The 12,980-nt window shown below is 35.8% G+C and overlaps 3 protein-coding genes across 12 annotated transcripts in view; 1 reads left to right on the forward strand and 2 right to left on the reverse strand.

Moving 5' to 3' along the window:
- Positions 1-109, reverse strand: part of LOC108749868 (integrator complex subunit 5) — a 3,627-nt gene extending 3,518 nt beyond the window's left edge. Inside the window, exon 1 of the mRNA XM_018488865.1 lies at positions 1-109. This exon is cut by the window's left edge and continues 1 nt beyond it. Within this exon, the coding sequence (XP_018344367.1) occupies positions 1-40 (40 nt within the window). The 5' untranslated portion in view covers positions 41-109.
- A 1,068-nt stretch (positions 110-1,177) lies between these two features.
- Positions 1,178-2,928, reverse strand: LOC108750003 (protein anon-73B1). Of its 7 annotated transcripts, XM_018489160.1 has the most exons (4): positions 2,684-2,928; positions 2,238-2,565; positions 1,510-1,712; positions 1,178-1,441 (listed from the first exon to the last, which is right to left on the reverse strand). In XM_018489160.1, the coding sequence occupies exons 3-4, from the start codon at positions 1,678-1,680 to the stop codon at positions 1,343-1,345; spliced, it is 270 nt and encodes an 89-aa protein (XP_018344662.1). In that variant the 5' UTR covers positions 1,681-1,712; positions 2,238-2,565; positions 2,684-2,928; the 3' UTR covers positions 1,178-1,342. The 7 variants fall into 7 exon arrangements, with proteins under 7 accessions (XP_018344662.1, XP_018344663.1, XP_018344658.1 ...); XM_018489161.1 differs by lacking the exon at positions 2,238-2,565; XM_018489156.1 differs by having other exon boundaries at positions 2,238-2,928.
- Positions 2,929-3,333: 405 nt separating this feature from the next.
- LOC108750002 overlaps positions 3,334-12,980 on the forward strand; it is a 42,181-nt gene continuing 32,534 nt past the window's right edge. For all 4 annotated transcript variants that reach the window (XM_018489151.1, XM_018489153.1, XM_018489154.1 and 1 more), the window contains exon 1: positions 3,334-3,554. The gene's annotated coding sequence lies outside the window, so the exon portion shown is untranslated. The remainder of the gene's footprint in view (positions 3,555-12,980) is intronic.

The raw sequence follows: 12,980 nt of genomic DNA on the forward strand, positions 1-12,980 counted from the left end.
CATGCTGATATGATAGGCGCCCATGCTTCTGGATTTCCATTGATGAAACTGCTCAGGATAGCATGAATTTCTGCTATAATGCTCTCTTCAGGTATTGATATATTCTGATTTGACTATAAAGATTATGTGTATGAATTAACGATATTATTTTAATCATATTGAAATGCTATGTAAAAAGGCGAATGAGTTAAGGATACAATGCGATTACATACCTCGATCTGACGAACATATTTTGTTACGGCGACAAAAAATACATTACAAAAATATTCAAGCACAGCTTCCCTCGCTGCGGGTACATTTTTTAACAAAGATAATGCTGTACGGGTTACATCTTGTGTGTTTGTACTATGGGCAGGCCGGATGGCACCGGAGATAAATTTTCTAACCTCAGTTAAAATGTCCTGAGGCGACAAAGTCGCCGTATTATGCAGCATTTTTGATGAATTATTAGTAATAATGCTTCACGTACAAAGCATCGTTCAATTATGTCCGCATTTCCAGTCAAATCAACGTAAATTTATCGCATCAATGAGCTTTTCTTGATTAAGAAGTTATGGTGTATGACAAATGTATGAGAGGTTATGCAATTATGGATGTTGAAAGGTTATGTTGTGACCGTCTCAGGCGGTCGCATTGTAATACAGGATGGTCTTAAAATTGCTTGTTCTGAAAGAAACTATTCGATGAAGTCATCAGACATTTTGCTTTTTATTCCAAAAATCATCTTTACGAATTTTATATATAATTTATATGAGAAAAAATATATTTATATCAGAATTTTATATGAGAAAGTTCTTCTCTTATGAAATATTAAGTAGAGATAATGTTACAATTGATGTACATGCACGAAGTTGAGAGAAGTTCCATGTTTAAAAAATAGAATATATAACACATCTTTTTTTTGAAAGACCATTTGTATTGCAAAAATCTTTCTCGCAAATTATATGAAAGATAATTTTTTCTTTTATAAAATATTACGTAGAAATAATGGTTTTACAATAGTTATATGTGAGGTTGAAATAGATATATCTCCATGCTTAAAAAGTAAGATGAAATTATATTTTAGATTGGCATTGTATTATAAAGTGACCATTTAGTAAATAACTTAGATGAAAACGAATTGAAGACATTCTAAAAATCCAGCTTTCAAGAATTATGAAAATAAATTAATTGATGGTTTTACATTTAAGGAATATAGTCATAGATACAAAAAAAGTCGTCCTATTTCTTTTTTTTACGTTTCATGAGTAACAGAGACAAAACTTGTGTCACCAAATGGAAAACATCTGATGTAAGATTATGAGATTAATATCAAAGTAATGTCGCAGGAAATGTAAACAGTTCAACGCCTCTTTTTTTTCTCCTGCTTCCGTGGCCGATGAGGTCTTCTTGGCGTCACTTGAGGACTGTTTTCGGAACATTCAACATCACTTGGATCATCCTACAATGACAAGAATTATTGTTGCAAGGAAGCCATTGTCTTAACAGTTTACAACAGTCAGAAGGTACCTTTAAAGCTGCTACACCATCGGATGGACCAGCCTGATACACGACTATAGCTAACAAGCACATGATTTGGAATACTGCACCTACATAAAGGCCGAATCTCAGCAACTGTTCGAATAGAGTTTCCTCTGCTGGCAGTAAAAGGCGTTTAAATTGTGGATCTGCGTCAGCCATCTCTAAATATAAAAAAACACATAGGGGTTCATCTACAACACATCAATAGAACATAAATTTATTACAACTAAAAAGATGATTAAAAAACAGTAAAATAAATTTCTAAGAAGTTTAGTCTTTATTATTAGAGTAGAATTTGTTTCTCAAATCTTGAATATATCAATAATATAACTGATAACATATACATAAATCATACTGTTGACATAACAAAGAAAATCAAGATTAAGAATAGTGTTGTTAAAGAAACATAAATTATGATATAACAATTTTTAGTACTTTACAAGAATATATATGTTGTTAACTGGATTTCAATTTGGAATATAATAAAAGTTTTAAATTTAAATGCATATAACTGTTATATTTCAATTTTACATTGTTAAGTATAAATTATACATTAATGCATTGTTATTGTTAATGTGTTTTGCAGGCATATACTTATTTCATTTTAGATATGTTTAAAGAGTATTAGTTCAGCTACAAAAAAAACAGACTAACAATATCTGGGCGAACAAACATATACAATCATGTTTTTCTCTCGAACAATTTGCATAACAAACCGTCGATCCACGCGGAATTCAATTATTTCAATTCCGCGAAGTACGTCACATCCCCACAAAAATCGCGGAAGCGTATAATCTTCCGAAACATGTTCATTCGTAAATTTATATTCGGGCTCCCCTGACGATCTTTTTTTTTTCTTTTTTTCCTAATGGCATTTCATTCTTTTGCTCTCGCACGAAAAACAATTCTGTCTTTCCTGTCTTCCTTTTCTCGCGCAAAGAACTTTCTGCGGACTTCATCAAAACGAGAGTCCTCGAGCGACAAGTACCTGCTCAATCGTGCCGGCACATCGTGTCTCGCGGTATTTATGCGAGAAATATATATCTATAAAGCCAGGAAATCAATAAATGACAGTGACCAGCGATGATCGCCGTATCGTATTCTCTCGCGCGTAGCGACAGATAGTACCAACATTAGAACGTTCATAAACATATGTACGCACGTCCTTTCCAGCCACTGCAGTCCCGTCACAGTGACGTTTCATGGAACTTAAGCCGTCTAAGCGGGGTCGCGATAGTGGTGCATGATTTGCGCGACTTTCGGCCACTTTCGGGAGGTCGACGGAAAATTCGAGATCGCGATCGTGGCTCTTCGGTTTACACGCCGAATCCGGCCGAGGCTATCCGCTCGGAATGGCTCGGTTGGGCTCGGCTCAGCTCGGTTCAGGCTCGATCAGATTCGGCGTAGCGCGACGCAGTTTAGCTCCCTGACGTTGGCAGCGCACGGTGTTCACGCTTGCCGCGCTCGCCGACAGATGGCGCCGCGCGCGAGCGGCGCGACATCTTTCCGCAACCGTGGTTAACTTCGGCCCAGTCAGGCGTCTGTCCTTCGGTGAATTTGCACACGCTAATTAATTATCTCGATTTCGTCGTGTAGCGTGTCTCACGTTTAATTTTACGCCGTATGAATTTTGGCGATCGTAATTGCAAACGAGAAAATGACGGGGAAACGGCATCAATGCGGAAATCGATTCGACCGATTTGAATTAAGCGCCGCATCGTGAGCGCCGGAAAGACGCTGGGTTCGAGGCTCGCTCGCTCGCGAGTCCGTGGATGTGGACCTTTGTTTTGTACAAAAGTAATGGCTGCCATCTCTAGTTTTCGATTGATGTTTTCCGTGGAGAGACCGAATTCCCGTGTTTATCGCGGTATTTAATAACGCAGGATCGTTCTGCGCGACGCATCGGCGTCGACCGCGATGTAAACGGTGTTCAGACGCACGTCGTTTTGGCTGCCTCAGTGTCATTTCCGCGGAAAAATGCCTGTGTTTACATCCGAGCTACGAGCGAGCTTCTGTATTCCTGTCACATTAAGGTAAGCGACGCTTTTTCGGACCGCAAATTGGTTCGGTGACGCGGTGATGTTTCGAATTGCGGAAATTTATCGAGAAATTGCAATTCTACTATCGTCGATGACGATTCCCGTTCTCGTTGGCCGACAACGATCGTCATCGTCGATCGTCGTAGTTTCTCGAATTCGTTCGCATTTTCCTCGTCTTAGTAATGTTTAGAGCCGTATATTGCGTTGTTTCATCAATCGCTCTATTCTCTGACTGAAAAAACACGTGAGTGTCTGCGGAATTGCTTCGAGGAGCGGATGAGTCCGTCGTTCGTCGTACTTAACCAAAAAAAAGTTGTGTCTCTCCCGAGGTGAAATACGGGCAGCCCGACGCGGATTCCTGGTCTTTCTTATTCTAATTCAAATGGAAACGAAGATGAAAACGTACGTCGCGTCGAATTGTCGCGAAATCTGTGAGAAATATTAATCGGGCATCTAATTTGTGCATAACGCAATTTTTCGTCTCAGATGGTGGCAACAATGGCTGGTAAAATGGTGAGCGAGGGCAGGTCAAGCGCACACACATCGCTGTGAAACTCCACGGCTCGTTTCCTGCGATCGTGAAATATGTTTTCTCAATCACGCACGTGTTTTTTATGTCAGATCAATTTAGGCGATTGATTTTTCCAAAGAAAAAAAATTTGAGACTCCTTTAAATTTTATCAGCTATGCAATTTGTATCAAATATTTGCATCTCAAATAGTTACTTTATAATTGTTTTTTTTTTTTTTTAAAGGGTACTCTCTAGAACTTTCAGAATGAATCTCACTGTGAAGAATGAAATCTTACTTTTAAAGATTGAAAATTGAGTTATTCTTTTTCAAGACTGGTTCAAATTTCACTCAGAGTGATATCAAATATTTTGAAATCTTGAATTGCTACTTTGTAATTTTTTTTTTACAGGATACTCTAAAATTTTTTGAGTGAATCTCTCACTCAGAGTAGTAACATCTCACTCTTAAAGATTAAAAATTAAGCCGTTTTTTTTTTTCAAAATTGACTCACTTTTCACTCTTCAGAGTGAGATTCCACTGTAAAGAATTTAGAGAGTATACTGACACAGATATGCCTCTATTTTTCATGTTAAAATTGGAATAACAGATAGATGTTTATATTTATATTTATCTGTTAATTTTTTTTGTTATAAAGTTATTATTATTATTTCTTAGGTCAAAGTTTCTGCTTTATTTATCATAAATGTTTTTCTTTCCAAGTTTAGTGGAGCCTTCTACATTAATAGTTTTATCAAGTCATTTTAACCAGGATAAAATTAAGTTTTTCTAAGTAATTTTGGGAAGAAAAACCAAGAAAGTTAAATGTCGATATAAAATATTTTGCCGCAAATGTAGATTTAAATTCCTAACTATTACTCCATAACTATTACTTCCATAGAATTTCGTTATATTTAATCATCATGATTCAATTTTTATACAAGCTTCCAGTATTTTCTTTTTTAAATCTCTCTGATTGTGAAAAAAAATCTGATCTTTAGGCGTTTGTCATATGAAACTTTATTATCAGCAGATGGAGGTATTAATAATTTTATTTTTTTTAGAATATTTTTTTACAAAAAAAGCAACAGATCCTATGTGAAAGGATATCGTTCGAAAGCAGCGCCAAGCGTTATTTCTTCCTCTCTACGTCGAGATTTACAATTCAGATCCAGTATACATCGCATCGACAATTTCGCTGGGATTTGAACAGATCTAACCTAAGCGCGATCGGAAAAGTCAGCAAATGAAACAGCGGTCGAAAACTGCTTCGCGGCGGGAACAGAAAAATGTTTCCAGGCGGCGCTTCCTTCGCTTGCTGGCGGCCATATTGTCCGTTCGGCCTTCCTGCGCTACCCCCCAACCCTCAGCTACCCTTTACCTTTCGCCTCCTCTCCCGTGGAATCCCCCTTTTCAGGATCTTTTCAGCATGCTATCCCTTCCAGCTGTACTCTTGCCTCTCCTATTTTCTCTCTCTTTCTCTCTCGCCATCGTCCGATTTTCCCCTCTCCGTTCTCTCGCGTAAGGTTTCCTCGCTGCTCGCTGTGAAAGCTATACGTATCTAGCGGCGAACGCGTGCTATGCGTATTTAACCGAGGATTAGTACGACACAGAGATGAAGAACGAAGTTTTATTTCGTGTTTCGGATACATCCTCGGAGAAAATCTGAAAATTTTCCAGGATCGAAACTGTTTTATGTCTCTCTTTTCCTTTCACTTTCTTCTATTGCGATTTCATTCGGCGCGAGATTTGTTTGCAAAATATTGGACACGCGCGGACTCTCCTCCCGGGTTTCACATCCATGTAGATATCTATATTCTATTTTTAGAACACGCGCACGGCTGACTTGAACCCGGTGCCGCGTGCAATAGTAAGCCGGAAGTGAAATATTAACAAATACGAGACGATGCGGCGACGCGGTATTTAAACCGTGCGCGTGCAATCGGCTAGTATTAGCGGTGTAATTACGACGGGACTACGTAAACGGAGTGACCTAAACCACTCTAAATTTTTTTTAACGAAAAATTATTAATCTTATGACTTCAAATTAATTTAAATGTATGCAACTGCGTAAACCGTTTTTATATAGAACGGTTTTGTTAAAGTATCTATATATACATATATAAATATTTAACTAACCGTTAAATTTATAATGTCAAATTATATTCAATTTGAGTCATTTTTAATTATTTGTTTTTATTATTTTTTATTATTTTCTATTAATCGCCATTGCTTCTATTGAATATATTATTTTTAACTTAACTAAAAAAAAAACGGATTTAGACAGTTTAACTTAAACAAATTTACTAAATTTGGTTTATTATTCAAATTTAGTTCATTATTTATTTATTAAGTGCATATCTACGTTATTGTATAAAAAAATTCATGTAATTTTTCATGAAAATTACATATTTATGATAGGAAAATTACATAATTATGATTGGAAATTTACTGGAAATTGTAATCATATTTAGGTAATTTTCTTCTCTAGTGTAGACGTTGTTTATTTTGAAACTAATCTCAGAAATAGATTGATTTACATTTTGATATATATGGAAATTAGCAATAATAAAATGTTGTTTAGCTCATGGAATTGGGTTATCATTGCTCCTTTAATATCTAACAGTGTGTAAATATACATCTAAAAATAATTTTACCGAACTATTAAAATTGGCAAAATGATGGGCTATCATAATAATAATTACAGCACAATAACTAGAAAAAATGTCTAGTTGTATTGGAATTCTGATTCAAAATGAACAAATCAGAATTTTCTGGCTAAATCTATTACAATTCTATTATAGTTGAGTTAAGAATTCTAATTGAAATGATCAGAATGGCTATATCAATTCTGGTTTGTCCATTTTTAACTTTTTGAGCACAGGATGCTCGAACATGATGAACAATGCCGCAAAAAGTTAGCATCTTAATAAGTAATTATTTGTTCAAAAAAATTATTTTCAGATCTAGTTAAATATTTAGGTATCCTAGCAAAACCGTTCTTTTTGTGTATATTTGTCAGTGGGTTGATCGAGATCTGCAAGCGTTTGCTATCTGCACAATAATGTTCGATACGTTTGGATCGCAGAATCCGCAGGCGATTGATCTCCGGCGCTGAGATGCGGAAATCGGGCGGTTAATTGGCCGATCGCGCCCACCACATCGAGAGTGGCATGCGTTCGATTAAAACGCCATTGCATTTCGCTTAACTCCATTACGCGTTGTGCATCCATGCACGAATCAATTATTGATTGGTTTATCCGAACGCGCTATGCTCGCTAGATAACTGGACAGGTAACAGCGCGGATGCCGCTTCGAGCTGTTTTGTAACACCGAAGGGCTCGATTTATCAACGATTCGCAACGGTCTGAGAAATTAAAGCGAAACACTAGGCTTTTAATCAAAATATTCGTTCAAATCTAATAAAATCGTACACGCGCGGAAAGGATGATCTCGCTCAAGTATCTACAAATTTAGGTGGATACAGATCTGAAAATAATTTTGTTAAATTATCAAAATAATTACGTAGAAATCTCAAGCAATAATAAGTAATACTGCAAAAAATTTGGATATTTTACACAGAAAAATATATATACAGTACACAGGTAGTAATTACTTGTTTCAAGTATTTTAAAAGTTTATACTCGCAAATCTATCATAAGTTCATCACGAGCATTAAGTTTATTTAAAATACATTCTAAATCCTGTAAGTTTAATACTTTAATCGAGATAAGTAAATTAAAACAAATTTGATTTGCTTATTATATATAAAGTCGCTTCTTCGATCAATTTTGTAATATTCTTCAAAAGAAAATTAATTCTTATTTCGAGTACACAATAATGAGTTTTTCTAAAATTTGTAATAAATATATTTTAAGAAAATATTCTTTCTTAAAAATGGCCGTTACTCAAAAGGAAGAAAGTAAATTAATCATTTTTCTTAGCAAGAGAATGATTTTTTTTTGTGTAACAATCAGTTGTAGCGTTCTATTGTACATAATTATTTACACGACAGTCCAACGAAATTATTTTTATATCTTATATTTAATTAAATTTTTAGATACTTCAGCAAAAATCCTTTCTGTATGCGATGGCCTTTTTGTATACGTATATCTCTTCATGCGACACGCAAAGTAGCGGCAGTCGAATCTTTTCAGCTGAGATTTTTCAAGTTTTATATCCGGAATATTGTATACATAGAAGTTTGTACGGCATTTGAATAGAATGTCTGTCCCATCAACAACAAAATCCAGTCGTCTTTGCGTGGGCGAACGAGCGAGGGGCTGCCAGGCGAGGTAAAATCGTATCGACCGTGAAGGAAAGAAAGTCGCACAGATTGACGAGTGAGCAAGCGACACGATTGTAATCGCCATCAGATTGATTGAGATACTTTTCGTATCAATGTAATCTCATCGGATTTATATTTCCACTTGACTCGTGAAAGGATAATAATATCAATTGATGATCTAATATTATCAGTTTTATAATCGATCAGACAATACTATTATTAGTTCTTCCAATTTAAGAATAAGATTATTAAAAATATTGATATACACAGAAAGTATAACAAACATTAACAGCATTCGAGTTGAAGATAATCCTGTTAATTCGATAACAGTATTAATGGAACAAACACCTCAGGTTATTAAAAATACTTAATACGAACAAAAATTATTTGTTTCATTAATACTGTTATCAAATTAATAAGATATTTTCAATTACATTAATACTATATTAATGCAGCATTTGTTTTTATATATAATCCTCTTGAAAATTGAACCTTATTTTCTGAAAATTTCTTAATTTCAATGTCAGAGCACATTATAATTTCTTCTATTCCTTGTATCTCTATTTCATAGAGTTGAAAGAATTCAACTTCTGAGAGACTTTTGTATAACAATCCTTCCTTTCGGGGAGACCAGAATTGTCCGTCGGATCGTCACTGACGGCGATTGTACGTCAGCAGCGCCGGAAGAGGAGGCGGCGGCCGCGAAGGGTATCGCGTTTTCCCCTCTCGCGCGTGGGGTTTAACCTTAACCCGCGCACACACGGAGCCGTTTCGGCGCGAGCGTAGCGGGCGATCGATAGGCCGCGTTTCCGACGAAGCCGTCATCGACGCTCGTCGGCAACGGAGCCGTCCGCGTGCGGTTCCTAATTGCAGCGCGACGCAATGTCACGGATTAACTTTTAAAAGCGGCCCGTGCATAATTCATGAACCGTGTAAATCCCAATCAGCGTGCGCCCCTCTTTAGGCTTCATTAATCCGATTTCCGCGATTGGCCAATTCGAAGATAAACGGGACGATCAGGTGGTGGTCGCGTGGGCGCGTTTTATGCACACACGTGGCTCTCTAGATTAATTTTCTTTTAATCCGTAACTGGAACATATGTGGGCTTTGGTGACCCTGGAAAATTTTCTAATTTTTAAATAGTCTATAATATGGAATAATTTTAACAATCGTATTTTTTTTTAATTTTGTTTTATTCATGTAGGCATGTAATTATCACACTATATTTATGCTAAGTTCAAGTGTCGCATTTTTTATATAGTTGAAAATTTTAAACTCACTAAAACTAGTAACAAACTTTAGTATGTTCCAAGGACTTATATATTCTCTTTTAGCGTCACAAATATGTGTTTATGTTATGAGTTAATGGACCTGAAACTTTCGAAATCATCGGTTTTTTTGTAACTGTTCTAGAACTGAACTATACTATAGGGTTGTTTTAGACCTAGAAAACTGGGAAAAGTCAGAGAAATTGAAATTGGACAAGGAACACTAGAAAAAGTCAAGAGAAAATAATAAAATAGTCTGAAAATTTGAAATTTGTTCATAATTCTCTTAAATTGCTCCTATTCCAAATAATTGTTATAATTTTTTAAATATCTAACGTTTGTAGTCAAATACGTTAAAAACTCGCGTACTTTAAGCTATTTTAATGAAATAATTAAAATTTATCCATATTTTGTTTACTATTTTTATTTGTTACTTCTTTTTCGTTATAAATCTGTTATTTTTCCAATACTAATTTTTTTTTGTCGACTTGAATTTGCACTTGAAATTTTATTAGGCTACTAAGCTTTTTTTGCGTTGTTTTTAATAATATAGACTAGCTTTCTTAAAATTTTTCATTTTCATTTGGAAAAGTCAGAGAAAATTTTAAAATTCATTTCCTGTGTACATTCTCTGTATATATTCTCTGTATTAAAGGGCTTTTCAACGATTTGGAAAAACCTGGAAAAGTCAGAGAATTTTAAAATTTCTTTTCTGTGGCAATTCTATATACATTGTCTATATTAAAGAGCTTTTCAACGAGAGACACAGATTACACAGTGTAACACAATGAATCATTACATCCTTGTTTGAATTATATTAAACAACGATGAAATTATTCATTATGTCACACTGTGTTATTTGTCTCTTGCTGAAACATCCAAAATGAAATAGGATATATATGTATGTCTGACAAAAGCAAAGAGGGAAGTTCTAGTGTAGTAATAAAAAAATTTAATGAGAAACGGTCAAAGTGAAAAAGAACTGCGAACGTATAAATCCACCTAGTCGTCTCTATAATAAAAATGTTCTATAAAATCTTAGGAAGCTTTGCTTCATTATTTCGTAGAAAACTGCAGATCGAACAAAAATTTCGACGAAAATTCTATTGAAAATTCATTCCACATTTGTTGAGAATCGAGTACAATCATTACTCGCGTAATTGAAAGGAAAGATAGTGAACTCGTAATTTTTGCGGATCATCATTCGTCGTGAAACCTCAGGGTCACAATGTCGTGCGAAATCACGACGTCATGCGGTAGAGGCAATAGAACGAGGCCTGTTCATTGAACAGGCCGATCGTTACCGTCGATTATCCTCACGCGTCGTAAAGTATTGGCCGTTTGTCGGAGTTAACGAGACGTCTGTAGAATCCATCATACGGCGTGTCTGATATTTTGGTGTTCGATCTAATTAAAGAGACTACTAGTCTCGGGTTTTTACATTTGGAATATGTGGCTCTGATTTGGCAAAAATATTCGATACTCTCGCGAATTAATTTTGGAATAGTTCCGATAATTCTGCGACATGAAGAAAGTGGATTGTCGTTTCTGAGCTGTTCAATTTTGCAATCCTCGAAAAACACTATATATCACGAAGCTATTTCGAGACACGTATTTTCTTCAAGATACGATCTTTAATCGCGTCTTTGAAATTCATTCTACTATTCGTATTGCATTTAACGTTGATCTTCTTAAAATAAGAATCGACTATGAATAACGGCCATAGTCGATTATTCTCTTCACATTCGACCATGATTGGTCCATTTTTACGATTTACAGTAATTACAGTTATTGTAGAGTTAGAGCCATGGCACACAAAAAAACTTAAGTAAGGAAATCAATATGTTGAATTTGCTATCGCTTATATTATTGCATTCTTTACTATGACTGGTTGATTTCTGTTTATACCTTACACTGTTAAATTTAATGTTAAATTATATCCAATTTGAGTTATTTTTAATCATTTCTATAAGTCGTCACTACTCCTATCCAATACTAATTTAACTCAAGAAAGTGTATTACGTGTATTTGATTCAAATAGTTTATTGTATATGTGCATACATTAATATGGACAATGTTTATTTTGAAACTAATTACACTCTAAATTTTTGGGAGTAAAATTTCATTCCAAGAAAAGTGCGCCAGTTCGGCAAGGAGTGAACTTCATTCCTTCAAGAGAGAATTTCTTAACCTAAAAAGGTCAACTTTAATGATATAAATCTCGCTTCGCGAAACAGCGACGCTTGTTTCTGCCATATTCGTTTTGTCCAAAAAACACATCGAATGAGCTTAATAATTTTTAAATTAGATGTAGGAAGGCTAAACTTAACATTTATCAGAGTAAAATTTCAGTCTCTCCCTTCGGAGAGTGAAATTATTCACTCTCCATATAGACTGAAAATTGACTCCTATTTGGAGTGATTCTTCACTGTCTGAGAGTGAAAATTTCACTCCTGTCGGACTGGCACTCTTTGGGGGAATAACATTTCATTCTCAAAAATTTAGAGTGTACAAAATGGATTTATATTTTTGACATAGATGGAAGTTAAATAAAATTATTTAATTTAAGGGATTGGTTTACCATTGTTTCTTTGATATCTAATGTACTGCCTTATGTTTTTTTATATCCTATAGTCTTAAACGGTAAAGGATTTTTATCAAACGTTAGTCGATTTTTGCGAGGCGACCGCGATCGATTTATATCACCTTGATGATCAACGGCATCGCCTCGCGCGTTGTTGTTATATGTATACATCGTATAAATCTTTCCGGGGGCAAAATTACACGGTGCTTTAAACGTCTCGCGAGCTGTACGGGGGCGTTATCGCGACTCGCGAGCGAAGATTAACGAATGATCTCGTTTCGTCGAACTGGGAAGAGGGAAAGAGAGACGGAACTCTCTGGAAAGCGCGGCTAGCTGCGCTCGAGTATTATCTCCTACCGTGATATATCAGTCAATTCTTCTGTAAACAGAACAGAGCCGCGTTATCGGCAATCCATGTTACGGAATACGGCGGAGAGAATCGCGTTTGAATTGCCGCGGGCGTTTTTCCTCCGCGCGCAGATGCACCGATTCACGCCGTTCAGTAAGGATCCATTCGATTGCGTTTCTGCGGGATGACGTCATGTGCATATTAACGGCGCATGAAATTCTGACGATCCGTGCAGATCTGTACTTACAATGCGAATAACGAGCAGCGCACGTTGTTTTTGGCACGCGAAATTAACTATGATGCGCCCACCGATATCTCTGTCGACAATATTTTTTTAACCATCGGCATTGTGTGTGTGTTAGGCCCGGTTTTTTATTTTCTGTCATGGTTAACTTATGATTATGGACTTCACCTAATAATAA

The sequence above is a fragment of the Trachymyrmex septentrionalis genome, unplaced genomic scaffold (genome assembly GCF_001594115.1).
Source record: "Trachymyrmex septentrionalis isolate Tsep2-gDNA-1 unplaced genomic scaffold, Tsep1.0 scaffold32, whole genome shotgun sequence".
NCBI classification, from domain to species: domain Eukaryota; kingdom Metazoa; phylum Arthropoda; class Insecta; order Hymenoptera; family Formicidae; genus Trachymyrmex; species Trachymyrmex septentrionalis.